Source organism: Armigeres subalbatus, chromosome 2 (genome assembly GCF_024139115.2).
Source record: "Armigeres subalbatus isolate Guangzhou_Male chromosome 2, GZ_Asu_2, whole genome shotgun sequence".
Lineage (NCBI taxonomy): Eukaryota > Metazoa > Arthropoda > Insecta > Diptera > Culicidae > Armigeres > Armigeres subalbatus.
The window spans coordinates 425,998,041-426,013,869 of record NC_085140.1 but is presented as its reverse complement, the minus strand read 5'-3'; the positions used below and the strand labels follow the sequence as shown (position 1 = coordinate 426,013,869).

The 15,829-nt window shown below is 37.5% G+C and overlaps 2 protein-coding genes across 3 annotated transcripts; both read left to right on the top strand.

Moving 5' to 3' along the window:
• The first annotated feature begins 4,576 nt into the window (after positions 1-4,576).
• Positions 4,577-8,115, top strand: LOC134213523 (zinc finger protein 808-like). Its single transcript, XM_062692653.1, has 6 exons — positions 4,577-4,904; positions 4,973-5,319; positions 6,204-6,818; positions 6,883-7,395; positions 7,457-7,672; positions 7,733-8,115. The coding sequence occupies exons 1-6, from the start codon at positions 4,758-4,760 to the stop codon at positions 7,884-7,886; spliced, it is 1,992 nt and encodes a 663-aa protein (XP_062548637.1). The 5' UTR covers positions 4,577-4,757; the 3' UTR covers positions 7,887-8,115.
• A 1,700-nt stretch (positions 8,116-9,815) lies between these two features.
• Positions 9,816-13,209, top strand: LOC134213524 (zinc finger protein ZFP2-like). 2 transcript variants are annotated; one of them, XM_062692655.1, is made up of 7 exons: positions 9,816-9,890; positions 10,006-10,186; positions 10,255-10,607; positions 11,383-11,991; positions 12,050-12,565; positions 12,627-12,803; positions 12,867-13,209. In XM_062692655.1, the coding sequence occupies exons 2-7, from the start codon at positions 10,040-10,042 to the stop codon at positions 13,012-13,014; spliced, it is 1,950 nt and encodes a 649-aa protein (XP_062548639.1). In that variant the 5' UTR covers positions 9,816-9,890; positions 10,006-10,039; the 3' UTR covers positions 13,015-13,209. The 2 variants fall into 2 exon arrangements, with proteins under 2 accessions (XP_062548639.1, XP_062548638.1); XM_062692654.1 differs by having other exon boundaries at positions 9,825-9,890; positions 9,969-10,186.
• Positions 13,210-15,829: the final 2,620 nt, after the last annotated feature.

Genomic DNA, 15,829 nt, shown 5'->3' with positions numbered 1-15,829 from the left:
TTTACACGGCCGTGTAAAAAAAATCCTATACAATTTTTTTGCAAAGTTGCTCCATTTTGCATGATTTGTGGAGAAATCATAAAACTTTTTTTACACGGATTTTCAAATTTTGAACTGAAAACTTTTTTTACACGGAACGCATCCCCCGTGTAAAAAAAGAATCGGGTGTACCTACCAGTTGGAATGTAGTACTATTGAAAAATAAGCTTACGGGTCACTTGATTGACTGATTGACCGAAACCGATTGCTAAACTGTTAGCAAGTTTTCAATAATAAATGTTATCATACTTAAATATTGTAACACACTGGAGTCGGTTTTTACGCGGAGGATATGGGCCGCGTAAAGTAAAACAACGTAAAAAACGCGTAGATCCCAAAATATGTCTGAATAAACCGCGGGAATCCCGAAATTCGAGTGAAAAAAATCGCATAAAAAGCGATTCTTTTAAAAATAACGACTTAAATGTACATCGTGTATGAAGCGTTGACGCTCCTTGACTCAATGGTCCAATCAAATAGAAAATCCATCTAGAAACGGCTGAAATATTAACGATTAAAGTCTATCATATTTTCGTGACGTTTTTCGATTTTTTGCAATCGTAAAGTGTTCCCCAATTTAGTGAAGACAGACGTACTGCCGTGAATCGCATATCTGTCCCATCTTTGCAGGGTTTCCTATTCATATGGGAAAAATATGCGATTCACGGCAGCGTAGTTCTACGTCAAAAAGTCCCTATGCTAAATTTCTGCTCAATCGGACTTCGTTAAGTGTTTGATCAAATCGGTCCAAGTTTGACTATTTCTAAACACGAAAATTTCCCAAGGGGGGGGGCGGGTGGCTTCTCTTACAGGGAAAATTCGAAATGGAATTCCACGCCGTTTCCATTTCTACCCTATACCTTCAACTTGATTATTCTAGCAGTAGCTGCTAGAATTGGAAATGAACTGAAAAGCTCGTTTCCTACATCCAATTAGAAGTTCCATCAGTTGCGTTCTCCTATCTATCTATCATATTGCATTGACAGCTCGTTAACCAAGACGAACCTCTGCCTCTTGATCCTAACCCAAAAAATCCAATAAAATTCCGTATGAACTCGTGGCAAGTCAATGGCTTGTCAATCAAGTCAATCAAGCTCAAGCTCAACGTGTTTCTTCGAAATCGTTTTTTTTTATGCCAAGTCAAAGTTCCAAAGTCAGTAGGCTAACTACCCGTTTTTGAAATTCGAAAAGTCGATTTTCATTGGCACCCTAATCCTCAGTTATAGGGTGGAAGGATATCCGAAACGATTTGTGATCAATTCTTCCGAAAATCCGAAACGATTTGTGATCAATATCTGCTACACAAAAACCTGTGAATGAAAATGGCAGAGCCCCAGCCACATCTTCTTCTTCTTCTGAATTTCTGTCTGTCTGACCCTTATAGCAAAGAAAGTAAAGTACAAGATAGTCCACTCTTGAACATCCCATAGAAGTGATTAGCGAACAACTTTTCCTGCGAATAGCGCTAACTAGTGGTAAAAAGTCTAAACATTTCATTAAAATCGATCAAGGTAACATTGCTTTTTAATTGTTTATAAAATGTCAAAATAAATTAACAACCAAGGATGAAGAAGTTCGGCAAAAGAAATCGTTCAGAGGGACACGGGAAGGTAGTGTGTGACCACGATGGACAGGACCAACTCCTTGGAGTCAATACCGTCCATAGCCAAGACTTCGGGTTCCGGTATTATAATTCCATCGCTGGAGACTTCACCAAACTTAAACCTTGAGGGCATTGGCTGGCACGACCATAGCTTAATCGCCGCTGCAGCTGGCAGACCACTTATGCGACTGTCGAGTCTGTGTCATTGAGTTCCGACGCTATAATCCACTGCAGGAAACGCCTTTCCAACTTGATCACGCGGTCATCGACTCAAGCTCGCTATTCGTCGCTCAAGTCGGCGGAAACCTAAAAGACGTAATCTGTGCTTGCCTTCGCGGCCATTATCTCCAGGACTATTCTGACTATCAAGCATATATTACCTATCTGTCGGTGAATTCTAATGGAACGTACACACGGTCAAGCAGTGTACGTCGTTAATGTAGAGCCAACAACATTGTATCGATACCTGTTTAAAAACTGTATTTCCCAAGACAACTTATTGATTAAATATACTATAGTTTCTGTGCAGTTGACGGTAGAAGAAACATGCGTTTTTCTTTCGCTACCGAATCCGAATATCGTCTATACAGTCCACTTGCCTTGTTGGACAAGCAGTTTGACCAACATTGACTCCACCTCTCGTTTGTTCAAACATCCATCAAGTTTTATGGAACGTACACACGGTCAAGCAGTTTGACTAACATTGACTCCACCTCTCGTTTATTCAAACATCCATCAAGTTTTACCAACAGCAGCACGAACAATCAATTTATTCGACCAACAATATCACACACGAACGACCGAAGCGCCAACATGAGCACCAACCATCAAAAAATATATGGGGGTTTGTGCAACTTCACTACAAATGCTCAAACATGTTCGGAGAACCTTGACTCCGCCCCCGACAACTCAAACAGAAATCGAACCGTTTTAATTTTTTCCAACCGAGCCGCCAACTGTCAAATGGTTGTTCGAACAACTTCACACACGTTCAAACAAAGTAGCAACCGAAGCGTTTTCTTGGGGGCGGAGTCAATGTTCGTCAAACTGCTTGACTGGTGTGTACGCTGCATAACGAAAAGACTACCGTGTTGAAGTAAATTATTACTGCCGTTTCCACAAGTCGACTTTCGACCGTTCAGAACTAGCCGTGAGCGACCCTATGCATGCTGCATCGGCTACAATATCAACATTTGTCCTTTCCCTTTATGCGTTTCTACAAATAAAAGTTTAAAGTGAATTCGACCACGTTTGGTTTATTTTGGTAGTCCATATTTAATGTGATTAATGTCTCTCGCTTGTTTGTTCACTTTGAAAAATATGTATATGCTTATGCAGAGAAAATTATTTTGAGCTTTTTAGTGGAATGTCTGAGGTACAATTAAGTGGTGGGATTAAATGGGACTGTACAAACTCGTCTTATGACAAGCGTATGCAAAGGTTTTTTGGGCTGGGGAAGGTTCTTAAGATGGTTCCCTTTGGAAGGGGGGCTCCCATACGAATGAAACACCAATTTCATCATAACTCGAGAGTTAATCAAGCAAATGGAACCAAATAATCTGGCATGTGGAGGTTTTGGAAGGGAAGATATGTTTCTGGTGGTTTGAAACCCCTCTCCTTCTGAAAAGGAGGGCTCCCCTACAAATGACCAATAAATTCTGCATAACTCGAGAACAAATTACAGAATAAATCAATTTTAGGCGACACGAAGTTCGTCGGGTCCGCTAGTAGAAAATAAATGAAGATGTCCGTTTCTTGAGGCGGAAGGATGCTGTTTTTTTATTCGTGCCCAAAGCATGTTTTCCACGGAGAAAGTACACTGAGGATACTGGTCGTAAGAACATCATACGTTTCTCTTTTGAAATTTCACCACAAGAAAATGTATTGATTTTCATACACTGAGGATACTGGCCGTAAGATTTTCATACGACCAAACTTATGAGAATGTTTCATACGAATTAAACTATGAAAATCGTGGGATCCTTTTTCGATCAATTCTAACTTTTTATTGGGTATCCAACAAAACAGTTCCTCGAAGCGTCGATGGGCGTGTGGTGTGAACGCACGCCTCCTAATCACGATGTCCATGGTTCGAACCCGGGTTGCACTTTTTTTTTAACAAACTGAAAATATTTCATAAGATTGTCGTATGAAATGCATTCCATAAGAGAATCGTATGAAAATCAATACATTTTCTTGTGGTGAAATTTCAAAAGAGAAACGTATGATGTTCTTACGACCAGTATCCTCAGTGTACGATTCTCTTATGGAATGCATTTCATACGACAATCTTATGAAATATTTTCAGTTTGTTAAAAAAAAAGTGCAACCCGGGTTCGAACCATGGACATCGTGATTAGGAGGCGTGCGTTCACACCACACGCCCATCGACGCTTCGAGAAACTGTTTTGTTGGATACCCAATAAAAAGTTAGAATTGATCGAAAAAGGATCCCACGATTTTCATAGTTTAATTCGTATGAAACATTCTCATAAGTTTGGTCGTATGAAAATCTTACGGCCAGTATCCTCAGTGTAGACAAATCGTTTGGCTATACGACAAATGTAACCTTTTTGGATCAGCTATTCTATAATTTTTCTCTCAATTTTTAAGTAACAGTTAAGTTTTGTCATAGTGTTAAAATTCAATTTAATTTAAATTTTCCCCATTGACTTGAGGGTGGCTAATTTTACTCCCTCCTCTTGGTAGTTTTGATTGAAGAATTGATGGAATTTTGAAATTCACGTAGATAAAAAAGAAGAAACAGATATTCAATTCAAGCGACTTGCTCAATTCACGTGCCTTTTTTTAAACTAAGCAAAATGGTGAACTAATTTTCGACAAAAATAAAGTTTGTAGACTTGACAAAGTCGATGTAATACTGTGGGTACATATCTATGGTTCAGGTATAAAAATGCATACTCGAGCTCAGACATATAAATAAACAAATCATTGTCACGTAACGTAAAAACGTCAGTAGGGAATAAATTTGATCGGTTCGGAAGAAAATAATTTCAATTATTTTATAAATTTCATCCTTACTGAAAGATTTAGCAAGACAACACCTGTGAAATATCAAAACCATTAACTGAAGTGCTTTGAATCGTCAAAAAATATGGCATCAGTAACGATCAAACTAGAACCAGAAAGCCACAAAGATGACCACAAAATGTGTCGACTGTGTTTGAGCGAAGATTTGCTTCACGATATCTTTACGGAAGAAGGTCTAAATCAATGCATATTGGATCTCCTTTCAATAGCGGTAAAATATGAGACTGGATATTCCTTTACTCTGTTTCCACAATCTTCACAAATGTCGTTTCATTGTAGGTCTCCGTCGATGATCGTATGAGTCAAGCTGTCTGCGCTATGTGTCGATTGCGGTTGACCGAATTTCATCAATATCGGATACGCTGCCATGAAGTGCAAGACGTGCTGAAATCGTTGATTGCCAACGATGTGGTTGAGAAGTCAACTGTGCAGATGGACGAGGAGAACGCTCCACAGCATGAAAATAGTGCACTAGCAAAGAAAGTCGGACAGGGAAAACAAAGAACTACTCAATGCGATGTATGCGATGCCGTGTTCAAAACGAAAAATCAATTAGCGTCACACAGGAAAAAACATCAAAAGCAAAAGCATGAGTGCGAAATTTGTGGGAGGATATTTAAGTTCCGGTAAGAAATTATTAAACTAGTTAAGGTGGTTATATAACAAAGCCACAAATCGGCCATCTTGGAAACCACGTGCTTTTTATAGTGATTTTTCAAGAGCACGAATTGAGAGAACAACAACGCCCATGGGGATCACAACATCTGTAGATCGTTTGATTACTCATGCTAAGCAATCGACTTTAATTTCAGCATTGTACACAAAATATTATGCTGGTTTTGAACTTTTGATAATAGGAGTAGAAAACTGTGTGGTGAATTTGAAATTCACCACATGGCTTGATTGTATAATCACCTTAAACTGTCCAAAAATGTTTATCAGGCTTGCTCTGATCTTATTGTTATGTTCATTTAGTTGTGAGCGAGTGGAATTACCATTTTGCATTCGGAACAAACGCTTACATCCATTGTTTTTACACGGTTGGTATTCTTCAATTTCCCGGTTAACCTGATTTTTCACAGCTTTTTAAGGTGACTCGGGGAGGCACTAAACACCGTGTTATTTTTCCTATCTTTTGTCCCGTATTTCGGTTTTCAGTTGTTTGATGTAACTGTAAATGTATCAGCATGTAGATTGCGAGTAAGCACGCGCCAGTGATACTTTTTCAAAATCATATTTGTTGTAGAAAAAAATTAAGCATTCAATGATGAAAATGATGACGAGTTGATGATTGTTCGTGCTTCCCGTGTACGACCTGAATTTTCTTTGATTTTTTGTGATTTTTTTCATGGGGTTAACTCATAGTTTCATTAACGCTAAAGGTCATAATCGACTAAAACCCACCCGTGTAAAAAAAGAACTGGGTGTATATGTTTTATTTTTGTTTTCAATTTGCCTCAACAATTTTACTGCCACAGTTAATAATAACTATGTTTTACTCTATTGTCAGAAAATGCTTTGACAAGCATGTTGAATCTCACCAGGATGAATATGAAGATGATACACCTAACTCAAATAGAAAGTCACCCACACCCCAATCACGAAATAGCAACAACAGCAATTTATCCCCCAAGACACAAGCAGAGAATAGTGAATTGAAATCAACATCACCTTTGCGAGAGAAAATAATATTGGAAAATTCGAAATTGAATCTAAAATCACAACCTGTAAATGCACTATCGTATATTGATGAGGATGAGGAAGAAGAATCCAGAATCTACACTACAAGAAACGATGACCTGATTGGCATAAACGATTTGATTGTCACGGAAGAAGTAAAAGTTGAATCTTTTACAATTCGTAATTTGGAAATTCCAAATTACAGTCAAGCAGCTTCTAGTTTAGAAGCTACTGCAAATGAGTCAATCCAGAAAAATACGAACGATTCTGAGGCTGAAGTCCGTACAACTCATACAAAAAATCAAAAAAAGAAGCTCAAATCAGGTCAATGTGGTATATGCTTTAAAGTGATGGTTTCGAAACGAAATTTATGGCACCACATGAAAAGAGTGCACGGACCAAAAAATTTTGTTTGCAATGTTTGTGATGTTGGATTTCCGCTGCTGTGAGTAACACAATATAATTGTATTATTACTTCAACCTCTTAATGTAAATATTATTTTTTTTAGATGTAAATTGAATCTACATTTGGCTACCAAGATGCACAAGAGTAAAGCGCATGAAATTCGATTAAGTCGTAAACCTGTTCCTGTGAAAGATCAACGTGTTGCAGTGCAGTTACAAGAAGATATCGACAGCGATCCAGATAACAGTGCAAGTCTTGTTCAAACTGCTTTTATTGAAAATAATGGTGAATATTCATGTACCATGTGCAACAGAAGCTTCCACCGAAAATGTCAACTGAAAAATCATATGGTAATTCACGACAAAAAAGGGAAAAAACTAAAATCAATATATATGGAGGAGGAAGAGTACATGCCTGAAGATAACTCAAACATCGCCGTGAATATCACTACCAACGAAGTGGAACAATCAAAAGTAGATTCAAATGAGGATGATCGATGGCAATGTAGAGTATGCCATAAAATATTTTTAACATGGAAGAAACTTCGGAAGCACAAGCGAAAACATGGAACCCACAAATATTCCTGCCCAATTTGCAACAAGCCATTCGTTGAACGGTAAGCCGAATTGTAAGTTCAAAGTAGATTCAATAAACTAAACCAATATTTTTTTTTCCAGTTATGTATTGAAGAGACATGTTCTAAGTCATCAACGAACGGGTAAGCCCAAACAAATCGGTGCAAAGGTAAACAGAAAAACGGGACCCAAACCATTTGAGTGCGATGTATGCCAAGGTCGGTTCAGGGAGAAAAATCAATTATATTACCATAACCGAGTAATGCATGGACCGAAGATATTTGAATGCCATTTGTGCGATCATAAATATGCGATGCGGTGAGGTTTACACTTAGCAGAAGAAATACGTTGTTTACTGATGCAAATTTTTAATTACAGTTCACACCTGGTGCAGCACGTGCAAAGACATTACCATATAAGAGGCGAAAAAACTCAACAACTAAAGCAGACACAGCAAATAGAAAAGTCCTCAAAAAGCGATGAAAGCCCAGTTGACACAAACATGAAATTAGAGGAGGGTATAGAGTTTTGAATCTGGCACGCGTTACAAGTTTCCAGAAAAGTGATAAGTCGCAGTCACAGTTGAATACATAGTTGTATCCACGATTCAAAGTTTTTGACGTATCTCGGAACTTCGCCAAACATTCGGAACTTCGCGAAAGAATCGATTGCAGCTTTGAAATATGTTTTAAATTTGCAGTAGGTATTTGTCTATATTTCTCAAACTTCAACAAAAATAACAGAACAGATTGCATTGAGTAGTTCTTGTATTGTGATTCTATTCAAATACCGAAAGAATTCCCTAATACTAGAATGTACCGTACGTAAAAAAACGAAATCCATCCATTGTTTTTCAAAAAGCCTTGGATATAGCGCTTTAATGAATTGGTGTGCATTGCTCCTCATGGTACAATACAATACACCAAATAATACGATGTCCATGATAGCCAGGTTCTGATATTTGATGAAAACCACGGTATTAGGCGATGCGCGGAATTGGGGCAGGTCACGGTAGCTGGTCCATTACAGCATTACAGTAAATTCTTTATTGGAAAACAAACATGCGTAATTGCGTAATTGTTTCAAAGAATAGCAACCCAATATGGGTCGCTAAATTGGAAACTCGCAACTTATTTTATGTTTTATTCTTGTTTTACATTCTAACAGTGAGTCCCTATATAAACCAGTGAAATAAGGATAGGGACCCAGATGAGAACTACCATGGCCATATTTACTAGAATCAGCGATGTTCATTTCGGAGATGAAGCGAAAGGGCTAGAATTACAAAAATCTACCACGGCAAGGTAGGTATAGCCAATTAAATTTACAATAATTTTAAAAATTTCAAACTGACTTTTTTTGCGAATGGTTTATCACACGAGATTAGAAATTCAATAAAAATTAAAAATAGTTCCTTTCTTGGAATCAATTTGAGAAAAAACATGTATTATAATTAACAATCAAATAAATATATGTACAATGTAGATAATCAAAAGTCTAACCTGGTTCTCAAAATTATTTTCAAATACATATAATTTTGAAATTTTTAAAAATATTTAAAGAATTGAATCCCATATCTCGCTGAGGAATTTTTTTTCGTGTTTCTACTTTTTCTTTTTTGACTTTTCTCCTAGCGTAAATGGTTGAATCTACTAAATCTCGACAAAAATTGTGTAGACTTGTCGAAGTCGATATAATACTGTGGGTAGAGTCAAAAGATATTTTAATTACCAGATAAAGATTGTCTATAAGTTACTGTTACTGTCATAAAGCAATAGGGGAGGAGAAGACCGCCAGCTGTCATCGTGAGAAAAAGTAGAATAATTGAAATTTCACACGGCGTGGTATAGAAAATGAAGTATATTTTTGTTATAAAACTAAAATTAAAGATGTTTTTTTTAAATCTTGGTTTAAGGCGTTAGAATTTTAGAAGCACACTAAATAGACATGATATCTCGATTTTTATATTGTTTTTTATTTTCGAATAAGCAGTTAATGCTTATGATCATCAATGCAAATAGCAGTACCTTTTATGTGGAACAAATAACTGCTTTCATACAGATAGCGTGGTGGTGTGGCACTGGCCCGCCATCTGCACCCAACTGCACCAATCGGTTATGCCTACTAATAGCTCTATTGCAGCGATGCAAATACCACACATTCTCCTCTTACTTTAAATAAATGATTTTATTGGATAATTAAGCAACCATTTACAAATACTAATTCACTCTTCATCTTTTTCCACATTCGAAGGCTCTTTTGCCTTACTTTTTTGTAAGGTTGAAAACAAAAATTTTGAGTTGAGTTGAGAGAGTCTCGAATTTTGAACCTAGTTCATAATATATAATATTATATGTAAATAATATTTATTCATTAAAAATCAGATAGACCAACGCAAAATGAACTACCCAAAGACATTATTTTGCGTTCATTATACGACGCTCAAACGTCAGATTTTCTTCAAGGAGTTCATTTTGCGTTGGTCTACGTACAAGAAATTTAATTCCAGAAAGAAAGCATAAACAAATCAAACTAGGTATATAAATAATAACATCACTAGTGTACTTTTAACTCAGTCGAGAAGCTTTCTCTTCTGACGAATTTCAATTTTCAGCATCTTTTTTAAAGTATTTTTCAATTGATGACTTCAGCTGTTGACTAAAGTGCTTCAAGTTATCAAAGAATATGGCATCGGTGGCAATCAGAATCGATCCGGAAGGGTACAAAGGTGCACATGAAATATGTCGATTATGTTTGAGCGAAGATTTGCTGGATGATATATTTGCGGAAGATGGTCTGCATCAGTGCATATTGGATCTCCTTCTAATAACGGTAAAATCAAAGACTGAATATTTTTTGCCAATATATTGCCAATCTTCTCTAATCATATTCTATTTTAGGTATCTGCCGATGATCGCATGAGTCAAGCTATCTGCGCTATGTGTCGATTACGATTGACCGAATTTCATCAATATCGAATGCGCTGTCATGAAGTTCAAGAAGCCCTGAAATCGATGATCGTAAGCGATGTGGTTGAAGAGCATACTGTTCCGATCGATGGTGATAAAGTCCCAAAACATAAGAAAAGCTCAATAGCTAAGAAAGGTAGAAGAGGAAAACAAAGACCCATTCAAAGGCAATGTGAAGTATGCAACGCTGTTTTCGAAACCCAACACCAAATATCGGCACACAGGAGAAAACATCGAGATAACAAGGTTGATTGCACAATTTGTGGGAAGATATTCACATTTCGGTAAGAATTCCGGATTTGTTAATCTATAGCAAACTTCCACTAGCACATTTAGTCAATTTTTCATTAAATGAGATTTGAAGTGAAAGATTTACCAAATGTGAGAACAAAAATTCAAGTACGAGACACTGAAGATGGCCTTACTGTTGAGTCGAAATACGTATCTGTCAAAGGTACAATCAAGTTGCGGAAATAAATGGAATTGTTAAAACTCATCTTATGACAAGTAGAAAAAAAATTCGTCATCTGTTGAAGTTCAGATTCGTTTCAATCGAACTCAACCCGAAAAACAGACTCCCAACGAGATCGTCTCACAACAAGTGAACAAGAGTTCAATCAAAGTTAATTGCCAATTTCCGGGGATTAAACCACCCGACTTGGACATTAATTTACAATGTTCTGAACACTCATATGTGAATATGTACATTATGTGGAAGATAATGATTTGGAAAATGTTTCGATGGGACTCGAACCCACAACCCTCAGTAATCGGGCAAACGGGCATCATCTCTGAAGGTTAAATGAAAGTATTCATAGCCTAATAATACTTGGTGTTGAACGATAATGTGAATCATTTTCTTGTCAATTTCGAAATTAATATGTTTAATGTTAAATATGAATAATAAGGTTTGTACTAGAGATTAAATCATAAAATGTGTGATAAGTGAATCATCAAACAAACGTTTGGAAACATCATTATCAATCGAAATTTGAACATTATATTTTCCTAAACAGTGTTTCTGCAGGTGAGAATAACAATAATGCATGATTTTTTCAGCAAATGTTTCGACAAGCATATGAAAATTCATAAACATGAAGCTCGGATTATATCTGATGCAAATATTAAAGCACACAAACCTTCATCGGTAGAGAGCAATAACAGCAATCTATCTACCAAGACACAAACGGATATTGAGGAACACAAATCAACATTACCTTTACGAGAGAAAATAATGATTGATGGTGACAAGTTTCGTCTAAAATCAGAACCTGTAGATATTCTGCCAAATATTTCCCAAGATGAAGAATCCAGAAGCTACAATGAAGAGTCAGAAAGTGAGGAATTGATCGGCATAGACGATTTCATTGTCAAGGAAGAAGTGAAAATTGAATCGACTACAAATAGCAACTCGAAATTACCAAACCTAGACAGTAAAGCATCTTCTAGTTTAGAAGTTTCTACAAATGAATTAATCCAAAAGACTGCGATCGATTCAGGACGTACTGGTGGTCATGCTAGAAATCCCACAAAAAAGCTTAAACCAGACCAATGCGATATATGTTATAAGAAGCTGTCTTCGTCGCGAAATTTATGCCAACACATGAAAAGAGTTCACGGGCCAAAGAATTTTGTTTGCAATGTGTGTGATGTTGGATTTCCCTTGCAGTAAGTTACGTGAATGTAATATTAAGTCAGCATCGTAATATAATCATTTTATTTTTAGATGTAAATTGAATTTGCATTTGGCTACTAGAATGCACAAGAATAAAGCGAATGAAATTCGAATAAGTCGTAAGCCAGCCACTTTAAAATGTCGACGAAAACCAGTGCAAATTCAGAAAGAGAGCGACCGGTTACCAGATAACAGGGACAGTATTGTACAAAGCGCTGCAATTGAGAACAATGGCGAATATCCGTGTACCAAGTGTAACCAAAGTTTCAACCGAAAATGTCAATTGAAAATCCACATGGAAATTCACAACGAAACAGGAGAGAAAGTGCGATCAATTTATATGGAGGATGAAGAACACTTGGCTGAGGATAATACAAATAACGCCGCGAACATCACTACTAACGAAGTTGTTCAATCAAGTGGTGTTGATACAAATGAGAGTGATCACTGGCAATGCAGAGTATGTCGCAAAATTTTTCCATCATGGAAGAAACTTCGGAATCACAAAAGAAATCATGGAATTAAAAATTTTTCCTGCCCTGTATGCAAAAAATCATTTGTTGCACTGTAAGCGAAATTGTTTGTAGGTTTCAAATAGATCCAATAAACTAACCTTTTTTCTTTGCAGTCATCTATTGAAGAAGCATGTGGTTATTCATGAGAAGAAAAAAGGGATTACACCATTTGAGTGCGGTATATGTCAAAATCGGTTCAAAGATAAATACGGATTATATTACCATAAACGAGTAACGCACGGACCTAAGAACTACGCATGTAGCATCTGCGATTATAAACATGCGTTGCGGTAAGACAAATAGCCAACAAGTTATAAGTTAGGTGACTCATTAGTACACATTTCAAATTGCAGTTCATACTTGACGCAACATATGAAGACACATATTCGCAATGGAGACTTCGACACTGAGCACCTGCAACAGCCAGAGGAAATTGCAACATCGACAAATTCCGTTGAAAACAAGTTTATGGTTAATATACCTATTAAATTAGAAAAATGAAAGCACAGAAAGTATCCCAAGTAACATTTTTGCTTTTATAACGGTCTTCAAAACCATAATTTACTCTTCATGACTTTCATAGAACTGGCATAAATCTAAAATGTTAGTGGGGATAAGATGCATCTCAACCGTTTGTAAATAATAATATTTATATTTTTCAAATATAGATTAAACGGGACACACGTGATTTCCACATTTTGTTTTGAATATTTCTTGAAGTAACATGCAAAAATTTACGATTTTAGGTGGACTTGATTAAGAATCATATTAGTTATTTAAAAACATCATTGGAAGCGACTATTTTTTCATGAAAGTTATCAAAATATCATCTCGGGTAGAATTGATTCCTCTATGAGCTAAACAAGTTTAGGTTCTTTCAGTTGTAACGAAAGGACAAATTGATTTATTTTCAAAATCTAACATTTCTTTATAATCCAATAATCTCCGATTTTGGATAATGGATCCAAAACAAACTTCCGAATTTTTAAATCCAGCGCGCATTTATTTTTGGAATCATATAAAAACATATTGAAACGATCTCACCAAATTGATTCAATTCCGGATAAATGAACTGAGGAAGCGAAGATCACTTCTAATGTTCACGAACAATTCACTTCACTCTTTCAGAACTATTCTGAGCAATTCGTAATTATTCCATGTAATTCTGATATTATCACACAGCCACACATATTTCACCAAACACATCCTCAACTGACTGGGGTTATAGCAATCAGCTGTGCCATAAATATGTGTTGATTTGACACATCACAGGAGAAGGAAGTAGAAGATAAAACAAATCCCCGTATACAACCAAAGTCACCAAAGGGGTCTCCAGTTAGCCTTTCGAGCAAATGCGTACGATTGCTAATCCGGAAATGGCGATTTCGATTCTCGGTCCGGTCTAAGATGTTGGGAAACATTCTCGACTCCCTGGGCATAGTGTATCCATTTTACTAGCCACACAAGATACATACTCATGCATTGGCGGTCATAGAAAGCTATCAATTAATAACTGTGGAAATGCTAATTGAATACTAAGTTAAAAAGCAGGCCAAGTTTCAGTTGGAATGTAGAGCCACAGAAGAAGAAGAAGAAAGGTAAAAAAACGCGAAAATTTCGAACTTTCCTTTTTTTTTAGTACACAGGTATGCAAAATATAAACATCAGCCGAATCTATTTCTTGCGGGAACGAACAAAAACGTGACAGCAAATTCAACAGCAACCATCCGCGCGCATGGCTTGCTCTGCAACTCTAGTGCCATTTGTCGTACCAGAAGTCCATTTGCAGTCTGAACCATGGCTGCACGTGCTCGTCCATCTCGTCCTTACCCCACCTTCTCGACCCTTTAATCTAATTCACCAGTTTCTAGTCTTTTTCTCAACGATGACCACTAAAGTGCTGTCCAATGAGCAGCTCGAAGTTGTTTCCGACCTGCTCGTTCTTTTTTGTCAATAAATGAGCATGAGGGAGAAGGGAATAACTTCGAGCTGCTCATTGGATAGCACTTAGTCTCCAGCTCCAATCGGTGAGCCGAGCGCAATGGTTGGCAGTAACGAGGCTGGATTAATAATAAAAAGGCTCAGTGTCTAAATTGTCTCAGTCAAAATTGGAACATCGCGTTTGCTGTCAAATCGGTTGTTCCAATCAAGCACAAGGTTCCTAAGGTAGGAGTATTGCGCCACTTGTATAATGCAGCAATGCAGGCACTTTAGCTGGTAGATACTCACGTACCCACTATCTCCAAAACTGGTCCCCAATGGAGCGATAAGAGCTCTCGATCTCCTCTACATACCATCTTCGGTTCCACCAACATGTTAGCAGGTTGGACTACTCCTGAAGAAATAAGCTACCGTCCTGCTACTCTGCGTCCGAAGGAACAAAAGTCAGGGGTCTCGAGTTGACCACGCTCTTTGCGTCTACTACGAAAATTGCCCACGTATCTTCTCTCCTCATTATTGAGTTCTCCAAAAGAACAAAAGTGTGCGTGATTCCGCTGTATTCCTCGCAAAATGTTTGTGATATTTTTGCTGCAACTGGATTACCACCCACTTTTATTTTATACATCCTACACAGTGACACTAGTGTTTATGATTCTGGCTTTGGATAGCTCAATAGTAAGACAGACGTCTTCTGAGGATACTTTGTGAGACAGTGGAAGCTATATGTGGAAGGAGACCATCCAGGAAAAACCCTCGACCAGAACCCTAACTGTAAACTAAACGCTATACCCACTTTTCCTAATGTGCTCACAGGACCCCTTTCTTATTGTTGGTTTACCTTGGTTGTTACGTTACCGACCTACCACTCCGGTTCCAGAAGGTCCACAGAAGCCTTGTTCGTGCGTGGGCGTCGCCATTTTGCCTGAAGGTTCGAGACGCCGTCAAACCTGACCGCGAGCAGCTTTTTCTTGGCATAGCAGCTCAGCCGTGAACAGACAAGGGAGCACCACCCGGTGGTCGGTGGGGAGAAAAGCGGAGAAGCGCAGAGGAAGAACGTGTGGAAGTGGAGCGGTAGGAGGAAGTTGGCTAAGGAGGTGGGAGAAAAGTGAAGTGGGTAAAAGTTGCTAAACGGTGTTCAAGTGAGTTTTTGGTCGCGAAAGAATCAAGCTTAAAGATTTACACAATTTTGTGTTTCGTTCACACAAATCGGGCCTAATCTGGAACAACACATATTATGAGTAACCACCATGTTTCTCATATTAGTGTAATTGACGGTTAACGATTTTTGAGGAGTTCATTTCACACAGTGGGAGAGCGGTCGGAAAACGGAAAATTATCGAAAATTATTATACACTTTTATACTACTTCAGAAGAT

Excerpts from the sequence above, each read along its gene's own strand:
- LOC134213523 (XM_062692653.1), top strand. The coding sequence starts at position 4,758 with ATGGCATCAGTAACGATCAAACTAGAACCAGAAAGCCACAAAGATGAC. Across the intron at positions 6,819-6,882 it reads GATGTTGGATTTCCGCTGCT|ATGTAAATTGAATCTACATT; the intron begins GTGAGTAACACA and ends TATTTTTTTTAG. Across the intron at positions 7,673-7,732 it reads GATCATAAATATGCGATGCG|TTCACACCTGGTGCAGCACG; the intron begins GTGAGGTTTACA and ends TTTTAATTACAG.
- LOC134213524 (XM_062692655.1), top strand. The coding sequence starts at position 10,040 with ATGGCATCGGTGGCAATCAGAATCGATCCGGAAGGGTACAAAGGTGCA. Across the intron at positions 10,608-11,382 it reads GGGAAGATATTCACATTTCG|CAAATGTTTCGACAAGCATA; the intron begins GTAAGAATTCCG and ends TGATTTTTTCAG. Across the intron at positions 12,566-12,626 it reads AAAAAATCATTTGTTGCACT|TCATCTATTGAAGAAGCATG; the intron begins GTAAGCGAAATT and ends TTTTCTTTGCAG.